The sequence below is a fragment of the Sinocyclocheilus grahami genome, unplaced genomic scaffold (genome assembly GCF_001515645.1).
Source record: "Sinocyclocheilus grahami isolate Dianchi unplaced genomic scaffold, SAMN03320097.WGS_v1.1 scaffold362.1, whole genome shotgun sequence".
NCBI classification, from domain to species: domain Eukaryota; kingdom Metazoa; phylum Chordata; class Actinopteri; order Cypriniformes; family Cyprinidae; genus Sinocyclocheilus; species Sinocyclocheilus grahami.
In genome coordinates this window covers 1,488,803-1,515,665 of record NW_015505541.1, presented here as the reverse complement: position 1 = coordinate 1,515,665, position 26,863 = coordinate 1,488,803, and the positions used below count along the sequence as shown (strand labels likewise).

The 26,863-nt window shown below is 37.5% G+C and overlaps 2 protein-coding genes across 9 annotated transcripts in view; both read right to left on the bottom strand.

Moving 5' to 3' along the window:
- The window catches only part of LOC107549125 (protein disulfide-isomerase A6-like), a 7,211-nt gene extending 4,105 nt beyond the window's left edge, over positions 1-3,106 (bottom strand). The window contains exons 1-6 of the mRNA XM_016230108.1: positions 2,973-3,106; positions 2,306-2,450; positions 1,923-1,980; positions 1,484-1,610; positions 1,275-1,381; positions 1,053-1,183 (exon numbers count right to left, since the gene is read on the bottom strand). Of these exons, the coding sequence (XP_016085594.1) occupies positions 1,053-1,183; positions 1,275-1,381; positions 1,484-1,610; positions 1,923-1,980; positions 2,306-2,450; positions 2,973-2,988 (584 nt within the window). The 5' untranslated portion in view covers positions 2,989-3,106. The remainder of the gene's footprint in view (positions 1-1,052; positions 1,184-1,274; positions 1,382-1,483; positions 1,611-1,922; positions 1,981-2,305; positions 2,451-2,972) is intronic.
- Positions 3,107-4,532: 1,426 nt separating this feature from the next.
- Positions 4,533-26,820, bottom strand: otofa (otoferlin a). 8 transcript variants are annotated; one of them, XM_016230099.1, is made up of 39 exons: positions 26,762-26,820; positions 26,549-26,633; positions 26,294-26,453; positions 25,907-26,093; positions 25,600-25,786; positions 25,252-25,475; positions 21,424-21,532; positions 21,109-21,298; positions 20,751-20,871; positions 20,512-20,612; positions 20,321-20,411; positions 20,123-20,239; positions 19,889-20,041; positions 19,581-19,770; positions 19,344-19,468; positions 17,807-17,941; positions 16,831-16,992; positions 16,517-16,588; positions 16,182-16,301; positions 15,895-16,056; positions 15,650-15,812; positions 14,779-14,933; positions 14,534-14,563; positions 14,293-14,427; positions 14,124-14,199; positions 13,541-13,680; positions 13,199-13,336; positions 12,975-13,112; positions 12,771-12,898; positions 12,507-12,677; positions 12,046-12,206; positions 11,818-11,960; positions 11,484-11,572; positions 10,323-10,421; positions 8,326-8,567; positions 7,973-8,151; positions 7,695-7,795; positions 6,400-6,601; positions 5,503-5,572 (listed from the first exon to the last, which is right to left on the bottom strand). In XM_016230099.1, the coding sequence occupies exons 1-38, from the start codon at positions 26,786-26,788 to the stop codon at positions 6,421-6,423; spliced, it is 5,187 nt and encodes a 1,728-aa protein (XP_016085585.1). In that variant the 5' UTR covers positions 26,789-26,820; the 3' UTR covers positions 5,503-5,572; positions 6,400-6,420. The 8 variants fall into 8 exon arrangements, with proteins under 8 accessions (XP_016085586.1, XP_016085588.1, XP_016085592.1 ...); XM_016230101.1 differs by lacking the exon at positions 10,323-10,421 and adding an exon at positions 10,074-10,172; XM_016230100.1 differs by lacking the exons at positions 6,400-6,601; positions 10,323-10,421 and adding an exon at positions 10,074-10,172 and having other exon boundaries at positions 4,533-5,572.
- Between the last annotated feature and the right edge of the window lie 43 nt (positions 26,821-26,863).

Here is a 26,863-nt window from a genome sequence, read left to right as displayed (position 1 = left end):
TTCTCAAACTTTTTTGGTTGCGCCCCCCTCAGACTACCAAATAATTTCACTAAACATTATGAAAAATTTATACTTTTTTAATTTAAAAAAACCTATACGTAAAAAAAACACCTGCATCACTTGAAACATTGAAAAAGAGCATAGAGAGAATAACTGTTATTATTATTATTCTCTCTCTGTTATTTATTTATTTTTTGTGGGTTTCATGCTGTCCGCTAAGGCATAGGACACACAGGCTTTCCTCCTCACCAACTACATTAAACACCGTGTCTACACCGGACGCGAGCGGCAAAATACAGTAGAACCATTATAATCAGTGTACAAACAGTGACACGACAAAACCCGACATTAAACTGATGTCTTGTTCTATTTATGACGTACTGACACAAAGTTAAAATGATTTGCAACGGTCGCTTTGTCGTGTCAGTGTAGAGCTGTTGCGGCGCGACGACTGTAGCGTCCGGTATAGACATGGTGAGAGAAGCCGAGAGCAAGATATGCCTCGTCATATTTTCTGCATTTAGCTTTTGAATGACCAGCACCTGCCTGGGTCTGTGCGACTTCATCTATGGCTTTTCTCTTCCCTTTCACAAACCGATCCATCTCCCATTCTAAGTTACGTCCTTTGGCTCTTTACCGTTTTATTTATTTTCTTTTTCTGCTGATGGCCCGCTCTCGACTTGAAGCAGCGCTGCTTAGACCGATGGGTGTGTGTCATCAAAGTACTGCGAGAGCTATAAGAGAGCGCGGACGTCTCCTTATGCTTTCTCTCGCTCGCCGTACTTTGATGTCATACACCGATCTGATCTTCAAGTGGAACACACCTCTTCACTCTCGCGTGTCACGTGACCGTGTAATCGCAGCCTCTGCGATTGAAAAATCGCGTTAATTCATATCGCGATATTATCGCAAATGCAATTAATCATTCAGCCCTAGTCTTTGAATCCATGTAAATAATTGAAGCGCTTAAATAATGCATGCCACAGCATGTCAGGTACTATTTCAGTGGAATGACAGACAGACAGGTCTTATGATGTACACGAGACACATACTTTTTGCAGTGTCCACACCAGGGGGCGAAGAACTCCACCATCCAGACATAATCACTGTCCAGCACGGTACGGTCAAAGTTATCATCGGTCAGCTCCACCACATCCTTCTTATTGCCGGCACCGCCTCCACTCTGATCACAACAGAACCCAAAGAGTCAATCAAAATGCAAACGTAACAATATAGCAACAAATTCATCACGATTCATCACAAATTCACCATACCTGTTTGCCATAGTCTGTGCCTCCAGTCTTTCCACCAAGTCGGTCTTTGACCAGCGAGCGGAGAGCATTCAGAGCTGCGTCTACAATGGCCTGACTGCTACGGCCACCTAACACAGAGATAGAGAGAGAGACAAACAGACTTTCACATTGCCATAAAATGTTTTCTTTGTGTGCATGCCAAGATGTTTTATAAAGATGCAGTACTGAACCTTGGTAATCCTCTGGTTTGTGTTTGTTGGCTCCGAAGATCTTGATACTTGGGAAGCCACGGACTCCATATTGGCCTCCCAGGGAGTTGTGCTGGTCTGCGTCCACAGCGCCCACCTTCACAATGCCCTGTACCACAACACAAATGGCACCAACAATAAATCAATTTTTTTTTTTTACTTTTAGATTCATCCAATTAACTGCAATGGGGCAGGTCACTTATTAAATATTTAGAAATATTCAGAAGAATAAATGAGGACACATATTCCATTGAACAAGCATGGTTCCTTAACAACACATAGTACATCTAAGCAATTAAAATAAATAATCCTAATAATTAACAACTAATTAAAAACACATCTCAATGCCCACTCAGGCTGCATTTATTTGATCAGAATAAAAGTAATAATTTATTCAATGATTCTTAAATTCAGAATTTACCTTTAAAGCCGTGGCTGCTTTCTTCCATTCAGGAGCCAAATTCTTGCAGTGACCACACCTTAAAAACAAACAAACAAGATGTGGTTATGAAACATATAACCACACAGGTCTAATAATGAGGCTCACAACTGTATTATGCATCATACGCAAACTGAAACTATTGACATGCAAACCATGATGCAAGTAAAGTGCCTGAAATACTAGAGAAGAATAACTAAACTATGCTTTCAACAAACACTGCACAGTGTATATACTGCTTAGAAAGCAACAGATTGGGCTGATTCAGCACCAGTATTTCAGACAGTAACCTGATCTGTAACTACAGATCTAGAGATCTCTAGGAGTGACACATATCCGGGTTTCACCACACTTTTACAACTTACCAGGGGGCATAAAATTCGACCAGCCAGAGACTGTCACTCTGTATGACTTCCCTGTTGAAGTTAGAGGGGTTGAGTTCAACCACATCATCACTGGCAGAGTAGAGACCGTGGACTGAGAGCACAGTCAGAGAACACGCCAACACGCCTGAGAACATAAAGAAGGAGCATCAATACTGGAGCATCAGGGGATTTCATCAGCTTTATAATAAAAACTAAAACAATGCAGCATCTTTCTGTAAGAACAAGAACCATAGAATGAAACACTGAATATATGGTTCATAACAAACAGGACTTTCTACTTCCAGACTCTAAGCACATACAAGGGATGACAGCAGAATTTCAATATGAACACAAAATTGGTCTCATGCAATCTGGAGATGAATTTGCTGTAATGTAACGTTATAGGCCCAACCACCATTACTCACTCTGCATGTTTAACTATACTATAATGCTACATTTATGCATTCTGTGTAAACCGAAGCTTTCTAAAACACTCTTCAGTTAGTTTTACAGAATGTTTTGCTTTCCCTTTTATCACAATAACCTGTATCCTTCACACTGCAATTCTACACGTTAACTATTAGGCTTTCCACACCTCACACGCATTTTTTTGTCGATAAATCGCCACTCTACAGCTGAGTTCACGCATTTTATCATTATAACTCACCCAAGAACGCTCGCATGGTTGTTCTTTGTTCCTAATCAATATCTCGTTCAGTTGTTCAGGCTGTGCAGTGCTGTGTGCGCCGCGTGAACTCTCCACCTCATTCAGTGCATCACACAGCCGGTCTCCAACCAGCAGCGTACCAACACAACGCAGTCGCACCGTGGCCCGCGCTGATTGGCCCGCCTCCACCCGGAGACGAGCTCAGCCAATAGGAGGTCGACGTGTAAGTTAGTTCTGCGCCTCGGTGAAGTACAGTGGCTGGGAGGGAGGTACTAAAATTGTTTTTATAAAAGGTACTAAAGTAGTTATGTACTGTAATAAAAGTAATAGATATGATGATAACATAACGTTGCAATTTAATTTTCCATTGTCCTGCATCCACGTGATCCATTTTAATATAAGATAGAGAAATGTATATGCATACTTGTTATTTACGTTATAAATTAAGATGCATGCAATAAGAAACCAAGTCGCACGGTTAAAGAAATATTTTAATTTCAGCCACAATATTATAAAAATAACATAATAGTGAAGAAATTACTTTAGGATGCATTCTTACTCAAATTAGAGTATAAAAATATATAAACGTGTTCATCTGCTAATAATGTCTCCGGGGTCGTTTTATTAAAACTAGCAAATTTCAGTGTTTTTAATCGAGTCTCTTTGTGTGTGACATTTCCAATCAAGCTGTAATTTTGTAAAATTACACGCAAATAGCATGAAAATAGCTATTATATAATTATATTATGTCAACTATGAAATTTGCTTTAGCAACACAATGAGGTCGAACATTTTATTCCGTTAAAATGTTTAAAATGTCATTTCTATCAGTTTTAGCACAAAATATTGTCACAATACTGTGCCTAGGTTGAAATGTGGTGGATATGTTCATGACTTTCAGAAATAAATGACTAAAATGAAGGACAGAATTTTCCTGTGATGCATGTATAGACACTGTTACCTTGTAATTAGACAAAATAATTAAAACAATGACCAATAAACCAATGGCAAAAGAGCTCATAGTTGAAGAAACATCCATCCAATAAAAAGCCTTTGATGGGTAAGAGTCTCTAGTCAAGTGCCAAACACCAACATTTAATAATATTTTTAATAATATTCTTAACAGACAGATGATCTCATATTTACCTTAAATTAGCAATAAATTGCATTTAATCAGCAATGCTTATAAGTGATGCCATCCATTTCAACAACCTGCCTTGTGCTGGCACCAGGAAATTATCCAGAGATGTTGAAGATCTTCTGGATGAAAGCTGAAGGTAGTGAAAAGAGCAGGAGGCCCAAAAAGATCAGTCCGGTTATGCTGAGCAGAGTCACCACTGTTGCCAATTTATACTGCCGCCAACACATTATGCAGGTCACCCGTATGGGACTCAACAACCACGACAGGCTGGTAGTCGGACGACTGTGTGAAAGAGAACAGGGTTATACTGTAAACTCTCTCACACACATGCATACCCACAGTATGGAAACAAACATGGTCAGTGTTTTATTTCAATGAGTTCATTTTATTAAGTCTTCATACTGACAAAAATAAATAAATCAATCAATCCATATTGCACACTTGTAAACAAGAATTAAAAATACACTCTTTTTATATAAACAAGCCAAAATCAGTGCAAACAGGTCCATGGTCAAATTTACCATTCATTAAATAGAGCAACATTAAATAGCAAGCAAACAAGTACATACCAAGTAAATTACACAGCAAGCAAAACAACAGTAGGAAATATAAGAAATAGCATTCTATTGTGTTGCTAAAGCTTGAAATGTCAAATGAAGCATCATTCCCCTACTAGTGTCTGTGTTTCTCTAAAGGATAAACTACATTATGTTACTGGAGTGCAGAAGATTTGTGGCATGGACTGAAAGTGCAAACATCAAGGCAAAGTGTAATCAAATTACATACTGTATATATGAGGCCTGCAACCCTATCATAATATTTTTCAGATTGTAGCTACTGATGAACAAGTCATCTTTCTTTAGACAACCTTGCATGCTTATTGTGCTTCTAGCAGCGACACATACACATGTAGACAATAACAACAAAATCCAATCCAACAATCTGAAACAATGCATTTATATCAACATTCGAACGAATACCAGAAATCAATCCAGTTTACTGAATTCCGTACCAAAAATAGACACTTCCCTGCTTTCGTTTTCTCCCTATGACCAATTATTCTTGAAATGTACAAATAGAAAGATAAGTTAATTGATCTTTTTTGGGGTTAGACATGCAAATTGATACTGAAAAAGTCAAGATATTTGATACGTCATGCTTAGAGTGCAACTATGAGGGACGGTAAACTCTTAAGATTGTAACCACATATTAGAAAAGGGCCACTTTAGAGGACAAGGTCAAATCTGAATCTCTCAAATTAACCTTTTTGACCCCTCTTTAGGCCCCGAGCAGCTTCTTGACCAGATAGCCTGGCATGCTGTAGAGAAACAGGCCCACCATGATCAGCAGCAGCAGAGCCAAGATGATCTTGATGATGAGCCATTTGTAGCGGTTGCATATCAGGTAGCGGATGGCCTTCAGCGGGCTCAGAAACCACAGGAAGGTGGTGTCGGGCCGGCTGTGATTGAGGTGGTGAAGGGGTTGCAGGTAAAAGGTGGTGAGTTGAAAAGAGAAACCGTGGATGATGGAGGAAGAGAGGTAATACAGATGTTAGTGGTTAGTATGATGACTGCAAAGTTGTAAAATCTCTTAAAGGCATATTATCCATTTAAATGGATAGTTCACTCAATATGAAAATGTGTTCGTCTTTTCAAACCTGTATGACTTTATTTCTTCTGCTGAACACAAAAGAATATATTTTGGAGAATGTTTTTTGGCAATGCAATTAAAATAAATGGGGTCAAAACAACATTGTTGCACTTTTTATTGCATTTGTGTTTCATATAGGAAAGGAAATGTCATACAAGTTTGGAACAACATGAGGGTGAGTAAATAAACGATGACAAAATGTTTCATTTTTGTGTAAACTATCCCACAGAGCTGGTAAAAATATTCGCCTAGGACTACCGAGTATGTGCATGATACTGTAAATTTGCAGTGGACTGAGCTCAGAGCAGTACAATGACACATCAGGCAACAAAGGTAAGTTCAGAAAGCACAGTAGCAGACAATAGAATATAAATCTAATAAAATTAATAACTAATTCAAATCTTTGCCCAAACAGACAACCACAAAGTACAACAACACACATATATGCCATAAGAAAGAGATGAGATGATAGAGGAATGACAAAATGGAAAACACTTCATCACCCACAATCCCTCTGGTCCACGCTGTAGGCCTTTAAATACGGTATGAGTAACAAAAAGACAGAAATACACTGTGAATGGCTCAGAGAGAGAGAGACGGAGAGCAGAGAAAACAGAGGCAGTGAGAGTGGGCTACCAGTGGTCTTCCCATCTCCCCTCACACCCCTAGGAGTTTCTTGACCAGGTATCCGGGAATAGAGTAGAGGAAGAGCCCAACGAGGAGAAGGAGGAGCAGCAGGGCCAGAGCCTTCAGGATCAGCCAGCGGTAGTTGTGCCAAATGAAGTATCGTATGGACTTCAGAGGGTTCATGAACCACATTAGACTGGTGTCTGGACGACTTTTTCCAAAACAGGAATGGGGGTTGGAATGAAGGAAATGAACAGGAAAGGGTAAGCGGAGGAAAGGGCAATCACAGAAGGAAGGAAGGATGTGAAAAAGGAGAGTGGGAGTATTAGAAAGGGAAGTTAACAGTTTCAGAGGGGCATTCTTCACTGGAGAGAACGCTTCTAACTTAAGCCCACTTCATGTGTCAGTGTTTGTGCCATACCTGTAATTATCTACAGTATTTATATGACACTCTTTATGTCTCCTTTCTATAGCTGTATAATTAGCACATCCTCATCAGTTAGACTGTATGCCCGAAATACTCCATGTATGCTGGCTACTATGGAAGCCTGTTTCTGCCTCAGAGTAAAAAGAAAAGGGTAATTGTGAATTTATTTATTTACTGTATTATTGCAACTTTATATCTCACAATGTTACTTAATAAAAAATTTAATTTTATAAACTGCCATGGGGTGTTCATTAAATTAATAAAAAGTGACAGTAAAGACATACAAATTATTTATGTTTCAAAGAACTGCTATTGTTTTGAGCTTTTATTCAAACAATCCTAAAAATGTATCATAGATTCCACAAAAGCGTCAACATAAATGGTTTTCAACATTGATAATAAGAAATGTTTTTTGAGCGCCAAATTAGAATGATTTCTAAAAGATCATGTGACACTGAAGACTGGAGTAATGACTGCTGAAAATTCAGCTTTGCATCACAGGATTAAATTACATTTTTAAATATATTAAAATAGAAAACTCTTATTTTAAATTGTAATATTATTACACAACATTACAGTTTTTACTGTATTTTGGATTAAATAAACATAACCTCTGTGAGCATAAGAAGAGACTTCTATCAAAACCATTAAAAAAAAAACTTTTAAATGGTAGTGTACCTGCATGCAACTTTATTTCTTAATTTTTCTTATTTTAAACTTAAATCTTTTTTTTTTTTTTTTAAGTTTACTCTTAAGGCAGAAACAGGCTTTCATAGTGTACTCTACGGTATATGAAGTATGATATATTGCATATTTATTCACACACTAAAACTACTGTTTACAAATGTTTATGTACATGAGCGGCTTTATGTCTTACTTTGGTTTCTCAAGTGGCTCAGGTTCATTCCGCCCAAGGCCGACCGGATTCTTCTCTGCCTCCTCCGCTGTCAATAGATGGAGCTCTGCCTCCACTTTCCCCTGCAAGCACGACATGGTTAGAATGTTAATGAGGTAATCTTATGCAATCATTTCAATACACCACATGCTGGCAAATTATCAAGCAAATGTAAAATAACATTTGGGTAATAATTGTTTCTGGTAATGAAATGGCTGTTTTAGTATTTTTCATTTATTTTATTCATTATATTTACTCACTGTGAGCTCAAATTCATCATTCTCATCCCGGGCCACAAATGGCCACCAGCCCTTCACTCTTTTCTGTCTGAAGATGGAGATGGTTGGCAGCTCATGCTCTTTGAGAACCATGTTGAGAGAGCACTGCTTAGCTGTTTTTGCCCCACGGGGAAACTTATTCAAGTCCAGCTCAATCGCACCTGCAAAAATAAACACATTTTAAATTGGAATTAAACACTTTAAACTGAGCATTAATTACAAAAATGTGTTTATTCTTCAAAGCCAAAATTATCTTCAGTACATGACTTGCATACAGTAAGTCATAAATATCTAATAATTGTTCTTTTTTTTGTCTTTCTGAATTATGAACATACCCAGGAAGTCATCTGCGGAGAAATGGTCAGCATCCCATACTTGAAGGGTGAGTCGAGCAGGAATCTTGTACTCGGTCTCATCCCAGGAAAACATGGATTCCTTCTTAGAGATGACTATCTTCTCCTCAGCCATGAGATAGTCAAAAGGGAAAACAAAGCGCCAGTTGAAGTTTCCTTCCCCAGTTAGAGAGTGATAATGCACATCTGTGTCCTGTTTATCCTCCTGCTGTCCTTTTAGCCAGCTGAGCAGGGAGACGATTTTCAATTGTTAAAAGCAACACGATTTTAATATTCATACAAAAAATATACAAGCATCAGTGATTTCTTGTGTAAGTCGCATGACAAAACATGCACAAATGTTCTGAACAAAGAGTGCATTTATATACTTGTATAATGTGTGAAATGTATATACAAAAATACTGAATAGACAACATGCATAAAATAGTATTTATACATATCTACTTCAATACTGCGTCAGAAAACTTGGGGAAAACATGAAATAATCCAAATTCTACCCCATGGTCATTGCAGTTACAGTAGGTGTTATTAAATATTTTAATGAGGTCCAAATTATTATATTTGTATAATAAAGCGCAGAGAATAAGTAGATGGTTAATGCATGACTTAGAAGAGTTATGTGCTTGTTACTTTTTGATAACATCATTTGAAAGTGTGCATATAAATCACAGGTGAATTTTCTGGAAATAGAAAAGAAAAAGGGATGTCTGACCTGACATCTACTCAATTTTCTGCACTTAAAGGACTAGTTCACCCCAAAACTTTTTTGCTGAAAATGTCACAGGTCTTCCAAGATATAGGTTATAGAGTTTGTTTCCACATCGGAACAGATTTGGAGAAATGTAGCATTTTATTTGTTTCTTACAAACACACAGCTTTTCACTTCAGAAGATGTTAACTGATGGACTAGAGTTGTGAATTAATAAGGTGTTTTTTATCAGCTGTATGGACTTTCATTCTGACGGCACCCATTTACTGCAGAGGATCCATTAGTGATCAAGTGAAATAAAGTTACATTTCTCACAAATCTATTCTGATGAAGAAAATAAATTGTGGATGAAAATGTACATCTTGGATGACTTGATGGTAAGTACATTTTAAGCAAATTTGAATATATTTGTGAACTATTCCTTTAAGTTGTGAGGCGTCGATCTGCAGAGCTTACCAGTTTGAAAGAATAGCCTGTCCCAACAGCATTACATCATATAGAGCTACTGTATTATGTATTTATTTGAACCATTAGTAGCCAACTATGTGGATCCAATACATGCATACTTGTATGTGTAACTTTTCAAAATAGACAGATTAAGTTCTCAAGACAGACCCTTAAGCAACATGTTGGTATGCAAATGTCACATGTCAGATTATAAAAGTAGATTTTGGCATGCAAACAGACATATCTTATGCTTTCATGCAGTATTTGATGAAGACATCTCAGTCCCCAAGACAAACTAAACAAAAATGGCTCTATAAACCAAGACCATACCAATTATTATATATTTATGAGGAATTCAACTTTACAGCCAATTGAATTCATTTGAAATAATATTATACAAAGAATTTAGAGGTGGTAACTAGAAAGCAGCATCATTTTGAATGATATGGTCCCGTTTAACTTGAATCTGTATGGAGGGTGGTATTTGTTTATTAGTTGTGAATGGAAGGGGCAGGTGCAGATTTCTGCAGACAGTGAGCAGAGCATTCAAGCCATGCGTTCGTATCGTCTTTACCCCCTGACATAGATGTCAGACATCTTCTCTCCTGTCATGAAAGCATCGTCCTCTAGAACTACGTCATCAGTGTTCCAAATAATAACACGAAGCTCAAAGCTAGATAACAGCACAGCAATGACAGGGAGGAGGGATAGACAAAATAACACCGAACGCAACAACACAGACGAACAACAAAAGGAAACAGAAACAAACAAACAAAGGTAACCGATTAAACCACACACTTTTCACACACCTGCCCATACCTACCCCCTCACAAAAATGTCACTGGACTTTTCCCCTGTGAAGTAATCATCGTCTTCCAGAATTACCTCGTCAGTATTCCATATTATCACCCTGAGCTCATATCTGGGAGATGAAAAAAATGGGATCATCATCTCACACTGTAAAAAGTGTTTTAACCCAAAAAATCTAAACTACAGTAACTTGTTAGATTTAAAAGAAAAAATATTATTTAAGACTATTATTATTAATATGACCAAAATAATTTGATCAGATTAGGTAAAAACTGCAGTCAACATGATCCTTTTTACTTTCTTAATACGGGTTCCTGTTCTTGTAATTGATTCAAATTTGTCTTTGTAATCTTTGATCGAAACGTAATCGTCTGCTCTTCCCCTGAAATTACTTTACCTTTTTAGAATTTAGTAAGTGCACACTTTTGTATAATGATATTGAATATGCAAATAGCCTCTTATATTTATGTCAATAAGGTGCAACTGCACATTTTGACTTTTTGCAGCGAATAAATATCTCAGACTAAAGTAGGACAGTTTCACAGTACAGGCCTTATTAAAAATTGGCAGATTCTTTACAATAGATGATTAACATGAAAAAATGAGAGGCGTGAAGCTGGCAGAGTAAGTATGAGAGCAAAAAGAACCAGGAGGATGTGTTTTAGCTACAACTTTTGGTGAAAGAGTTTGTCATCTGTTTAGCTGAATCACAGTAGCATCACTGTAGTTACTGTAAACACGGTTAAAAATCATTATAGCAAACAATTATAAAAATTAAGTGAGATAAAAAGACATTCTGTAGTTTAGCAGTTCACCATTCACAGCCAGTTCTTCATCCAAAGCTTTTAAGTCATCCAAAGAATATTAATTGCACAAGCAGCCCTGAAAACAAAGCAATCTGTTCCTTGCTTAAGGGTGTAACGATCCAAGAGTGAGTATGTGATCTCAGCATGACTGATTATTAAAGCTTCCTATTTTTTGTCTAATCCTCAGTAAGGCTACACTCACTGATGCACATATCAAACATGACATTTTGTTCCATGTACCTAGAGACTTTAAGGAAAAAACATGTAAGCATTAAGGCAACATTATGTACAAATAAAATATTAATACCTTAACGGCAACAAATTAAGGAAAAGCAACAAAAGTCGAGACACTGAACAGAATCATCTACCTCTTTGGTTTGCGTGGTGATATGTCAATGGCTGGTCCTGGTGCTGGTACATCCATAGGAAACATGTCCACCCACATTTCAATCCTTCCCTGTGAGATTGTGAAATTTCGAGGAGCTTATAGTTACATTACATTTTTTATTTTACAATGTTCATTTATGTTTCCTCATTGAACACGCAAAAATAAATTAACTACATTTACTAAAGTTGATGCAGTTGTTTATTCTTGCTGTGAATTGTGTTACCAATTATGGAAAATTCATCAAGGCCACTTGGTGAACCTTGGAGTATGTCCTTGGTAATCACAGTGGTATTTTGTTGCAGACTCTTGCGTACCTGCTCTATGCCTGGCTTGTCTGGGTTGAGAAGCGGTCTGGTCTCCACATGCTCAGGGATGAGTTTGCAACCAACACGTGGTATCTCCTCCCAATGCCTAAGAACCGTAAGAGCCAAGTGTTCTTCTGTCTGCTTCTTCAGACCTGTAAGCCAAACGAAATTGATGTCTTTTCATATATGATCAGAGAAAACATAAACTTTGTAACATGAGCTCTGAAAATGTCTCACCACTCTCATCCTCAATTTCTGTTGGCCCAAGAAAGATGCGGTTTGCAACTTTGACCTTCCCACCAGGTCCATAGTGGGGTCCGTCCAATTTACCTTCTTTGCACAACTTAGCAAGGATCTGAGTTGGCTTCTGAGGGTCACGCCATACATTGTAACCATGGCTGGATGGAAAAATAAAATAATTTAACACATTAATTATAATGACTTGATGTCTGCCTTGGAAACTCAACTGAATGGATTATGCTGGATATGGCTGCTCTATTATTATCATCACATTTATAAATGTTGATATATGCAATTAATTGTGATTAATTTTATGAATTGTTACATCATGTAAAATGAATGTATTGATTGACATCCCCATAAATAAAATGCTTTAACATGTTGTTCTGTAAAGATTTGAGAGGTTCATGCTCAATGTGTTGATAACTTATAGAAAGTACAAGAAAGAAAGTACTCACACAGAGTAGTTGGATGCAAAGCCACATGTGGCTCTGTGTTTGCTGTAGTATCGGTTCTCCAAATCAATCTTAGTCTCACCAATCAGGTCATCAGTTCCAACCAAATCCCAGTCATATACTGCAACCGTCAGCATGGACTCCATTGGGAATGTAGCCTCTATGTCGAATGACCTTAAGGACAGGAAAGAGAGGAGAGTGTGCTTTCAAGAAATTATTTTCCCAATTTATTGATTTGGTTGGTTTACAGTAGTATAGCCTACTCACTTTCCAAAGACAGGATTTAGCTGCTTGGATATGTAGTTCTCCTTGTCCCGAATCTCTGACTTTCCCAATCGAATGACTATATAAGGGTCTGCTTTACCATTTATATCCGCAGGATGCAGGTCTGTGGCCTGGGAAGAGAATCATGTTACTTTAGCGACAGTGCCGTATGAATAACACTTACAATTCAAAGCTGAATTCACTCACTCTAATGATATAAATCCTTATGAGAACATTGATAGGGTCATTGTGAGGAATACTTTGGAACATTCCCATGTTTGGGTCAAATCCTGCCTCCCTGGTGATCTCCTCAGACAGTGGAAGTTTATACATACAGAGGGAGCCCTGGTTCATAAGGAGACAGATTCAAATCAAAATAAGATGTTCATACTTTATCTCTGAAGCCTGATTTATACATTATATATTCTTACCTTGAATCTGCCCACAATCCTGTCATCATCAACCACATTGTGGTCAATATCGTCTCCAGCTTTTCCTCTATACAGGTTGAAGGTGTGGAGCCAGTCCTCAAAGCTACCAAACTCACTCTCCAGCTCTTTATTGTACACCTGAGATAAAGGTGTTTATATTTACACTAAAATAAGGATAAACTGCTACATATCTCAGTTTAGCTAATGTATGTTCCAAATTTTGGGGTCAGGAAGTCTTTGCATTTTTGAACTCTGTGACTCCAAACTTTTGAACAGTAACTTTTAAATGAATGTTTATAATACAGCAAAAATGAAAAACACTTTTCAAGAAGAAGCACTGACCATGAGTTCATCAACTTTTGGTTTTGGAGGTCGTTTTTCTGTGCCATCATGGTTCTTCTTTTTGTCCTTGGAGCTCTTCTTGTCTTTGCTCTTCTCCTTGGGTTTGGTGCCTTTCATAGGAAAGTCATCAGCTTTGATCTCTGAGGTTAGGGGTGAATGGGTAGGTACGGATGGAAATGAGGAAATGAGAAACGTGTGAGCACAACACCTACAATGCCAGTCTGAATGGAAGTTTGTACTGAAGGATGATGCTTCAAGCCATGAGTTATTTTAAAGTACATATAGATTATATATAAATTTACTAGATGGATCCCCTTAAAGTATGAAGGAACAAATACATTAAAATTCAATTTAATTAAAAGAATATGTGGGAAAATTAGTTCCCAAATTGGAGATTATTAATAGTTTCTAAATGTTTGCGTCCAACGTTCATGGCATGAAAAAAATAATAATAATGGGTTCATGTCATGACTACAATGGAAATGGATTTGGGATGACAGTGCTAATCTGAACACATTCCTAACCAGAACATTAGTTTTACTGAGAAAAATGACGCCAAGTCCATGTTAAACTCTGTGGTTACCTGCACTCTCTGCTGCTATCTCCAAATCTTCTCTTTCCTCTGCCTCTGCCAGAGCGGCCTCCTGGGCTCTGAGATTCTGCATTCACATTAAGTATATTGCAGTTAAATATTACAATATGACACTATATATGAAACATAAAGGATAAAAACTGCTTAAAGTCCCTCCCACCTCCATCATAGTCTCTATTGAGGCAAAGTATTTGGACCACCAGTCCAACATGCTCTCATCCGGCTCCTCCTCGTCCACTTCTTCTCCTTTCTTTTTCTTCTTTTTCTTTTTCTCTTTCTCCTTCTCATCCTCATTCTGTTAGTACAAAGGATTTTATTTGAAATATAATGTGGTTACATTTGTAATGTTAATCCAATAAAATCAAAACATTTACATCTGTCTGAACCAAACCAAGACTCACCAAGTCAACTTTAACAACAGCATCGGTGGTCTACAAGGACAGGGCCACACAAACATACATCAAATACAAACAACATCCACAACAGATTCTACAATAGCATACTAGCATACACATCATATGACTGTTGGTGCACTAACCTTAAAACACTAAAACAAACAGAACCACAGTTGGAACAAAAACACACCAAGCAGAGCAGTATTCTAAACCATAACAGCGTGTTCTCACAGCATGGCATATCTACTCACAGCATCAATCTTGACAACTGTGTCCATCTTCTTAATGTTGGATTCAGGGTCCATATTGACCACAATATCACCTGAGGGATGAGAAATGGGATGGGATTGGGGGCGGGAATGAGATGCTCCATTCGTGAGAGCCATGTAGCCATTGGCCAGTCTAGCTGGTGTGGGTAGGGTCATATGATATAGCAATCAATGACACAAGACCAGCACCAGGACAGAAAGGACAAGACCGTCAAGAGGTCAGAGGAAGAAGGAATAGAGAAAAGGAATGAAAAGTCAGAACAGGTGGAAAAAAGATGTAGTCTGTACCAAGAATTTAAAAAAAAAAATGTCTTATATACACTACCATTTAAATAGGTTGGGGTTGGTAAGATTTTTTAAATGTTTTTGAAAGTCTCTCACAATTTATCTGAATTTGTTTGATCAAAAATACCGTATAAACAATAATATTGTGAAATATTTCTATTTTAATATATTTTAAAAATGCATTTGAAATAGAGATCTTTTGTAACAATATAATTGTAACTATTGTCACATTTTATCAATCAAATGTGCTCTTACTGAATACATTTCTTTGAAAAACAACAAACAAAAAATCTTACTGACTCCAAACCTTTAAAAAGTAGTGTAAGCAATTATAATTTAATTGCTTGATGTATAAATAGGGATGTGCAATATCTGGTAAAACAAAAAAACAGACAAACAAACAAAAACGTATTGTTGTACAATATCATCATCTCACAAATCTGGTACCTGAGCCAGATGACAATAGGCTGTTACTCACACATTGTGGCCTAAAGCATAAAAGTTTATACAATAATTATCCAAAAGCTCTAACAGATTTACAGTGAGTATATTCGTATATGACAGGTACCGGTGTGAGCCCAGTTGTTAGCAGTCTTGTCTGGGGGGCTGTAGATGAACTTGCGAAGGCTGGTCACGGCATGAGACCCCACCAAGGTGTAGCGACCGAATGCCCTGCAGTCCACCACCCGAATATTGAGTGGTGGATGAAGTAGCTCATTTTCTGGTAGATCCTGCAGCACAAGATCACTCAAGTTAACTTTTTAAATCAGAAATGAAGTGGAGAATTTTCGTTACATATATAATTTCATTCACCACTTCAAACCACTTCACTAATGTGCTGAAGTTAGGATTCTTCTTGTAGTTCTGAATGAGGGCTGACTGAACTCCTTTCCCTGCACACTCGATGTCCACACGAGGCCTGTCCACCTGAGCCAGATTGATTCTTTTAAGGTCCCTCAGACCCCAGAACAGGACCTGGAGAGAAATAAAGACCATGAGCTCAACAATACTGATGCAAAAAATAACATGAGCTACAAGTATAGTAAAACAGTTGTTAACAATCAAATTGTGGTTGCGGCTCTCTGTGGTGGTGCTTTCACCTCTATACGATATCTGCTGAGAACTGGTCGTATGCCCAATGGAACAGGAAGAATGGGTCCACGGTCAGAATCAGTCGGCCCATCAATTGGAGGAAGAGCTGCCCGCCCTGCTGGACCAATCTGTGGATAAATAAATATATGTCATTAACTGATGAAAGACTGAAGGAATTACTGACTAAAAATACTCAATCATTTTAATTTCAAACCTCTACCATGTCTTGTAAACCAGGAAAAAAGCCAAAGCCCAGCAATAGCAAAGAGGATGGAGTCACTTACACAAGAATGGAAAACAAAGCAGAATTACAGAGGGGGAACTGTTATTTTGTTTATTGCACCTTGATCTGAGGTACAGCAAAGTCATGGACAGCAATAAGGGCCCTCCTGATCTCCTCATCATCATAAGGAATCTGTTAAAGTTGCCATGGAAGAGTACAGCAGAAAGATGGGACGGAGAATTATGGAAAAATGAAATGAGAAATCACATGAAAAGATCAAGAATCAAATACAAGTGGGAGGAAAAGAGAAAGAGCGATCTGCATCTGTGCTATTCAAGCAGCATTTATGAGTAGATAGGCCAAGCATTGACTGAGAGTCCACACAAGATTGGAGTATATACAAGTTGATCACAGCCACTGTGTACCGCCTGTACCTGCAGTAGCTCAAAAGCAGCCAACAGATCTCCTGCAGCGCAGTTTCCTCTGAAGATCTGATAGTACTCCAGCTGGGGGGGAAACCGTGGGGGCCCGTAGTGTTCATCAACCATCTTAGTTAGTGGCTTTGCAAATGTTCGCCCAATGAACTCAGCTTTCCCCTGGATGCCACACACACACACACACACACACACACAAACCCACTAGTTACAATACTGTCTCTGAACACCAGGGGTCAGTGTGGCCCCATTCCTTGTAAAACCACTTGCACATCATGGCTACTGTATTGCTGGGGCTTTAAGATCTGAAAATCAAGCTTTGGTTGTCAATAATGAATATTTTTATTAAATGTTGAACATAAAAGACTGCATTCACAAAAGTCAAATTCTACTTGAGTTTGGTTTCTTCATCTGTGCTCAATCACTCTCTAAATATTAAAAAAGGATTTTAATTATTTATGCTATTAATGCTAAGTCTGACCTTGGCCCTCAGCTGTCAATGAAATAAACCACAGCAATGATAACTACAAACTACTGTAGAGACTACAACTACAAAGAAAAAAATATTGTAAACCCTCTGAACTGTCACAACCAAGGGAATGCAAGAGGCAGTTTAGTGCCACAGGAAACAGGTGTTTTTATCACCATGTATGTAAGGGAAATGATCTGATCTTGTTTTTGGGAGCCAAGCAATCCCACTTCTTGCATGCCTTGTTGAATTCAGCAATACAAACACAGATTGACAGCAGTGTTGAAATAAGTGTTCACACTCTACTTAGCCAAAATGTCGTCCAACAAAAGGCCAGGATCAGAAGATTTTAAACAGGAAGAAACATCAAGTCAGGACAATAGGGCACATTTTAATATGACTCATACATGGAGAGGATAATGTCAACAGAAATGTGCGCTGAACTAACATACAATGACATTTAATTTTCTATATTAATAAGACTTGAGTTTTGCAATACAAACTTACCACAGTGTCTTGGTCATACAGTTCAATGACAATGATTGGTGGATCATCACGGAGTTCCCCAGCTTCACCGTAGAGTTCAACATTATCAAACACAAGCAACTGATCCCATGTAGGACAAAGAGTCTCACTGAGGACCTGAAATATACATACAAAAATGTTCATGGATGATTCATCAATTATGAGAACCTTTCTGTCCTTTAACCAAAATTTAAAAAACAATAATTCTAGTTTTAAAGGTCAGATTTTATAACAGCTTTAGACATTTTAATGTGTCTCTTTAATTATATTTTCCTCATTTTAAAGAGTGCTGAAATGTTCCCAAGTCCTCTGTTTTTCAGGTAAATGGCTCTTAAACGTTTAATTGAGAACATCAAAATTTTTTATTAATTTTGCATTCGTGTGTACAATTTATAAATAAAAACAATTATAACAAACATTTGCAGTAATTGTAATTAGTGTAATTAATCACTGCAAAAAATGTTTAAATGTTTATATTTACTTGTGTGATTACTTGTGGATTATTGTGATGTTTTTAATTTAACTTTAAGATTAACTCTGATTCTAACAGCACCCATTTATTCCAGAGTATCCATTCATTTTTTATTAATTTTGCATTCGTGTGTACAATTTATAAATAAAAACAATTATAACAAACATTTGCAGTAATTGTAATTAGAATCACTGCAAAAAATGTTTAAATGTTTATATTTACTTGTGTGATTACTTGTGGATCATTGTGATGTTTTTAATTTAACTTTAAGATTAACTCTGATTCTAACAGCACCCATTTATTCCAGAGTATCCATTGGTGAGCAAGTGATGGAATGCTAAATTTCTCCAAATCTGTTCCAAAGAAGAAAGAAACCAATCTACAACTTGGATGGCCTGAGGGTGAGTATGTTTCCATCCAGTTTAAATTTTTGGGTGAACTATTCCTTTAAGTAAAATGCCCCTAACTTTAGAATCACCTACATACAAAAACAGCACCCACTGTATTTGTTCACAGACAGCAAAGACAGCCAAACTGAAAAATCCGGTACTTTTACAGACTCTGAAATGCACACTCATAACCAAAGACTCAAACACACACTCACCTCTGTCACCTGGCTGTGGGTGGAGAAGAAAACCCTTGCAAAAGGGTCAGACAGGCCGCTACTGTCAGCAGCAAACAGACTGCGAGCCTGATACATGTGGGCCCTCAGCTGAAACACCTGCTTCACTACAGAACAAGTTGAGGGTCACTTATCACATACCGTACATGTTATAACATACATGCAAACAAAAGCAAGTTCCAAAGAAGAAAGAAACTAATCTACAACTTGGATGGCCTGAGGGTGAGTATGTTTCCATCCAGTTTTAATTTTTGGGTGAACTATTCCTTTAAGTAAAATGCCCCTAACTTTAGAATCACCTACATACAAAAACAGCACCCACTGTATTTGTTCACAGACAGCAAAGACAGCCAAACTGAAAAATCCGGTACTTTTACAGACTCTGAAATGCACACTCATAACCAAAGACTCAAACACACACTCACCTCTGTCACCTGGCTGTGGGTGGAGAAGAAAACCCTTGCAAAAGGGTCAGACAGGCCGCTACTGTCAGCAGCAAACAGACTGCGAGCCTGATACATGTGGGCCCTCAGCTGAAACACCTGCTTCACTACAGAACAAGTTGAGGGTCACTTATCACATACCGTACATGTTATAACATACATGCAAACAAAAGCAAAAAAACAACATTAGATCATATTTAAAGTATTTAATAATCTTACTGTTATAAACCAGACTGATGGGAGGAACAGCTTGTATGCCTGTTTCCTTCGTAGCCTTGTTTTCTTCAAAGCCGCTAGGGAGGCCGCTCAAGAAGTCCTTCCTCTGTTTGTTCAACCCCAGCCACAAATACATCTCCAGTTTAGCCTGAACTGTCCAGCCAGCAGGCCCAAAGCCTTTCTTTCCAGGCAGCTATAATGAACACAAGCACCAGTGCAGAATGTTTACATCAATAATATCCAACCTAATTTAATTCCTTCAAACTAACATGTTTATTCAGATGAAGAAAGACATGAAAATGGGAAACTACCCTGAGAAAAACAGCTTTAACTTTCCCACAGTCTTTTCCCATCTCTTCGTCAACAATTGAGTAGAGGATGTCTTTGGAGGGAATGCGGGCGTACGCTATGCGTTTGTTGTTGCTAATCATCCATATGAACACATCAGGGATGCTGTGCTGGGGCTTAAAGGAAATTAACAAGAAAACATTAAGTCTGTGTTGCTCAATGTGAATGGAGTAGTAAGGGGATGTGATTTCTTCTACCTCATCTGCCAGGAAACGAAGCCTGTGAAGGAAATTGAACACTAGCTTGAGTTTGTCTCGAACCGTGTTTCTCTTCACCTGTGAGCGGATAGTCTTCGCCTGCTGAGCCATACTCTCCTATGAACAATATAACCATTTAATAATCCATCAGCAGTTCTTAATGTCCAAGCTGAGACCATATAGGGTGTGTAGGCGTACCAACTCTCTCATGCAGGACTTGAGCCTCTCTTTGTCCAGCTTGGTTCTTCCGGATAGATTCTGATCTTTGTTTGCCAGTGTAACAAATCGGCTTAAATTGTGGAGAATAGAGAAAAAAGATTGCTGATTGTGATTTTGTGCTGTATATACTTTAACTTCCATTGTTTAGATGATCTTTAACATTCTCTCACCTGCAACTTGTGCTAAGCTCCTCTAAAACACCTCGAAGTCTGCGTTCTGGATATGCCTTCTCTGTTTTTATGATTTCTTGAACATCATTCAGACCTTCCTCCTGTTTACAAAGACAGACATGCACAGGATTAAACAGTATAATGCTGTCCGATTTTACAAAAATAACCGTAAAGGAACTGCTTCGAAGGAGGAGATTGACAGTTTAACAGTCAGATAGCAATTAAAGGGGGAGCCTGACCAGTTTATCAGCAATCTTGTCCATTATATTGGAGTTGTAGAGCCGTCTCCTCTGGTCTTGCCACCAGCTCTTGATGTAAATGCAGGGTTTCTTTTCAAAGTAAGGCAAGTGGAAGTAATTTCTGTAAAGAGAGCAAAACGGATAGTTCAGTTCCTAGATGTAGAGTTGAACAGTAGCTGTTATCTATTTTTAAGTGTGATTTTGACAAACTACACATAATAAAGTTGCCTATGAGAGTGATTTTCAGTCAGAGAACACTTCTGTTATACTAACAGTGTAAAGTGTTTTCTCAAAACCATTTTTAGACAGTTTGATGACTCATCATTTGATGATCATTTTCCTTTCTCAAACCTCTGACCTGTCAGTAATAACTGGTTTCATAGGAGGGGTGGATGGCACAGATGTCAAATCTCCATCATCCTCTGCCTCTTCATCGCTGGAGTTATGGATGAGCTCAGTCTCCTCTTCTTCACTCTCCCCTCCACCCTCTTTCTTCTTCTTTGCTGATGCAGGCTTGCTCACTCCATCAATCTGGTTACCATAGTTACCTAAGTGGAAAATTGTGTACATGTGGTGCTGTAAATGTTATTTTTGATGTTTTGAATTTACTGAAGCATACTGAAATACTAAATGTTTTGAAAAGAGACCTCACAGGTGTTTGACTTCAGCTCACCGATAGTGGCTTCAAAGCTGATGGGTTTATCTCCAATTTTTCTGTCTATCATTGTGGCCTCCAAGAACGACCCAAAAAGGAAAAACTCCTCCATCTTCCCTGTGGCACTCTGATAGAAAAAAAAAAGATCTTTTAAGGTCAGAATTACATCCAAATAGCTGTGATTGATTTTATTTATAACATAAAAAGTGTTATAAATAACATACAAGGGATAGTAACAAATAACACAAAAAAATATCTGCTGAATGGGACAGACATAATAGAGTGAGGAATGAACACAGTATGTTTTTTGTGACCTTTTATTTCACCGCAGACTGCTCAGTCTGAAATCATAATTGACTTGAGATTATGGCAGCTCAATGCTGCATTGTAACCCAGCAGTATGGTGTTATTTTAATGACAAATGTCGAGAGCGCATTATTGTAGCGCGAAAGCACATTAATATAATGCGTATTTCTTTTTGCACAAAACCAGACGCGCACTTAAAACGTGTCTCTCCTCTCACTCAAACTGTGTCCTGTGCACTCTCAAATCTCTGTGCTCATGCGCTATAGATATTAATTATTTTCGCACCTGAATCTTTAATCTTAAATCTTCCGATTTAAGACAGAACTATTTAGATATAGGTCAGATGCACTATTCCCTAAACCGATACTTACGATTTGGAGACCAAATGTAACACTATAATGAATTTTTCATATTTGCCATAACATTACTACATTCTATTCTATGGGTTTAATGCATTTGCAGACAATGTAATTACATGTAACTGTCATATAACTAACTGTATATTCACTGTTTTAGAGGAGAGTGCCATTAAATGTGTAGCTAATATTAAGTGGATTTTCATGAAAACAAAATAAAAACAAAAACAAAAACAGACCTGAAAACAAACACTGGATTAAAAAAAAAAAACTCCCAATAAATGTTCAAACAGCGATGCTATTAGAGCATTTATTGTATTATATCTTGCATCATTTACATCTATTTTTGTATTTGATGTTGATTTGAGGAGTTGTTACTTATTATTGTCATCATACCAACTGAGAATTTATTGCAATGATTTTAAATTCATTTGCGGTGTCTGACATATTATGACATAACATCAATGTTTTATATGAAGTCTTTACAGCCATAGGCTATAACATGTTGTTTTTAGATAAACTGCTCAGAGACCAACCAGTTGGACAGAGGTTATATGTACAAATCATCCAAGCACCCAATTCCTAGCCATTTCTATAGGCTACATTTCATTAACATTGCTAAATATTATTAAACTGGAAAGAAATTAAAGATCCATCTTTGATTGTCAAAAGAATTCCAGGTTCAGTTCACTCAGCCAATTAGATTTCATCGGTCAGTTGTGGAGGTCTGATTGGTTTAAGCTTTATTTATTTACAGTGTATACAAAGTAGCCTACTTTACAAAGAGATGCATATGTGCATTCGCAGAAAAGATCAAAATACAAACATAAAAGAGATATAGTAAATCAAAGTAGCTACAATAACCAGTTTGTTAAAACAAAAATACAACAATTAAAAATCAAGGAAAGGCCCTGCTCAAATCTGTTTTGAGACTACTTTTTAAAAGTGCATAATGATAACTTTTGACAACGTTTAATTCAGGTGCGAAAATAATTAATATCTATAGCACATGAGCACAGAGATTTGAGAGTGCACAGGACACAGTTTGAGTGAGAGGAGAGACACGTTTTAAGTGCACGTCCGGTTTTGTGCAAGAGCAAAATAAATCCACGCGCGAGCGGAGAGATTCGCGCTCACGCATTATATTAATGTGCTTTCGTGCTACAATAATGCGCTCTCGACATTTGTCATTAAAATAACGCCATAAGCAGGGGTTTCCTTTCAACTGAAGCTATGATCTTTGATCAAATAAAACTCTCACTGCTGTCCTCAGCAGAAAATAAGAAATGAAGTAACGCCCTTATAAAAATTTACTTTTCATTTCTACAGTTGTATAACTACAACTATGCAACGGTGTTCAAAAATGTTCATAATAAATCTATTATGGAAGAGAAGAAATCTTCATTTTTATTATAACAATGGCAGTTTAGTAGTTTAGTAGGCCACTAATTTTACTGTATCATAATTTGTTTATAAAAACAAGCTTGGTAATTAATTAATGATCCATAGTAAATTGAAAATTGACTGGTACATCTTCATAACAATTTTAATTTTAATGGAAATTCATAATTTACTCAACTCATTCCAGACCTGTATGACTTTCCATCATTAACAGAATAGAAAAAAATATATAATAATAATTGATATGATAAATGTGAATAAGGACTGAGACTGTCAAGCTCAGAAATTACCAAAAAAAAAGGCACCAATAAATTGTCACTATAAAGGTCCATATGACTTGTGCGCTATATTCCTGGTTTCACAGACAGGGCTAAACTAAGCCAGCATTAAATCATAGTTCAATTAGAACAAAACTGGTGTGCATCTTGAGACAAAACAAAGGCACTGACATATTTTAAGATATGCCAGTGCAAGTTTCTTTCATTTAAAACATCTCAGTCATGCATTTTAGTCTGGGACTAGGCTTAAGCCTTGCTTGTGAAACCAGGGGAAAGTCTTATAAAGCTGAACAAAAGCTTTCTGTAAGAAACACACAGAAATGTTATTCATGAAAAATCTTCACAGATTTTTATACCAGTAGTAATGCTCATTTCATAAACTAATTGTACTTCTACTACTACTACTATCTGGATGATTTGTTCAAGAAATGGATTTATGGTCTGGTTCTCTAGCATTGCACTGGATGGGAAGATTGTCAGGTGAATAATGACTTCAACCATTTTGTGACACTTTAATGGTGCTTTTGTTGTGATTATGGAGCTTCACAGTCTCAGTCCTTATTCATATTCATTATATGGATTTTTTAAGTTGGAATACAGCACATGGACACCATAGACTACTTTTATGATAATTTTATGATGCTTTAATGCTGTTTTCACTTTAACTTTTTGAAGAGTAAAAGCTCTATTTGCCTATTTATTATAATATCACAGAAAAAGAATAAATGGTAAAAAATGTATCCTTTTGTGTTCCACAGAAAAAGAAAGTAATTTGATTTGTAATGATGAGTAAAGAACGTCTTGGAATTTCTATTTTTGGTGAACTATCCCTTTAAGGAGTTTATTCACCTCCTCCTCTTCTAAACACTAAGAAAACATCTAATTTTCTGTGCTAGTCTCCAGCTCTTCTGTATTATATCCATGATCACACCGTCGACATCTTTGGCTTACACTTTTATGTCCACCTTTTATAACCACAAGGTTAGTCATGGCATTAAAGGCAGTTGGGATTATCAGCATCACATGCTTGCCTCTACATCAAATGTAAAAACAAATCTTGCGCTTCAGTAAAATGCATCTGACAATCAATATTTGCTCCCAAAGGCCACACAAAATCACAGCCAGCTGGACACCCACATCTGCAGTGACTTTTTGTCTGAGGACACAGAGCTTGGCCTTGTAATTTCCCAGAGGGCAGCTGATGTTTCGTAGAATCTGGACTGAGCTGTAATCAATTTGTCTTCACATATGGTGCAAGAAGGTTACAAATGACCAGGCCAAAATGGAATCTGTAGAGTTTTTCAAACATTGTTAAATATGAAGACTGCAGGCCTGCAGGTGAGTTAGAATGAATCAGATGGCTTCCAAATAACCTGTGCGTAATGTCATGGTGTGACGGGTATGTGTAGAATAATTTATGATTCACAAAGATTTCAGTATTGATCTAAAAAGAGGTGTCACAGTGCCTTGACCCAACCTCAAAAAAATGAAATAAGGAATCTCACCTCTGACATGTTGGACACCGGCTCTATTTGTACCTCAGTAGAGCTCATTATTTCTGTGGAAGAGGTGTCCAGGATCTCCACTGCGATACTAATAAGGAGGCGTGCCCTGAAGGACACACCTTCCCCCAGCCCCTCATTTAGGTCCTGGTGCTCATCCATCAGGGTGTAGTTACGGGTAGAACCGTACATATTCACCCAGGCTGGGCCCATAGTGGGTAGGAACCCTGGGGAAAGATGAAGGAGCCGTTATTTCTTTTGTTCTTTAAGGTGTCTGTTTATTTACAGCCTCCATTCAACCTGTACATTCATTAAACTCTTCGTGTTACACTGGGAGAGATTGCCAGTTACCTTTGTCTCCATCATTTGCAATCTTTCGTAGATCGATGAAATGGGTTCCTATGGCAACATCATTCACCTTGTCTGAATCACGGATCTGAACTTTCAGTCGCCTACACAAAGGTGGGAACATCTCGGTGAAGATTACTTGCTCATTCCAGATGGGCTCGTAGCTGCTCTTCTGAACTGACGTTTTACCCTGCATGTGTAAAAAATGAATTACTTGTACAGAATAAGTAATGCTCCGTCACTGTCTAATATAAAAATTGAATTGATATAAATATTGATCTCTTATTGAGTGTTTTCAGGTGTTTCTTACCTTCTGCCCTGCAAATTGCACCAGGACATAAGGGTCCACAAGATCCCTGTTCTCCCCAATAAAAGCTTTTTTCACATTGGCCATGATGCTGGTGTTCATTTTTGGTAGTCCCTCAGCTCTATAAATCTTAACATAAAACCGAGCCCATTGTCTCTCTGATGGAATACCCTCCGGCAAGAGAAGATTCCTGCAATATATCATAGCGAATAGACCAACATGACACTCAGATAAATACATACATTAATTAATGAATAAATAAAGCCTTAGATGGTGTAGAATACAGTGTGAACTTTAGTTCATGAACAACTGGGACTCTAAAGTGCACTCCAATATATAAATAAATACATAACTAAATAAATAAATACATGAATTTTATCAGTTTCTGACCCCTCTATGTCATCCTCATCTGTTTCATTGGCCTTGTGGGGAGTCTTGATGTTGTCTCCTTTTCCTACGACTGCAATGTCACACTTGACGTAACCTTTGCAGCCGGCTGTGATGTCATCAGGGTCCGACAGCATTGCCCATTTGTGGTGGAACTGATGCTCTGTAAGATACATGCACCAATTAAAATTCAGTTGCTAGTATCTAATTGGTATATCACTTTCTTAATAAGATTTTCATTATTCCTTGGTTACTGACCAGGTAGTGAGTAAACAGTTCCCACATCTAGTTTGAAGGTGCCCACCAGAGTACCGCTTCGTAGAAGGTTTTTAGAATGTATTACCTTAATTTTAGCATGAGAGAAAAGCAGAAGTACAACTTAATCATTTATTTTTATTTTAACTTAATCATGCATGTTATAATATGTATAATCGTATGCTGAAAGTGTGAACAAAGGCTTAATGTACTCACTGATATCTTCAGGATCTTGTCAGACATGACATCTGGAGGCACATGGAAGTCAAAGACAAAGTACTGTTGGAAGATAGAGAAAAATATTGAAGAGCACAGTTG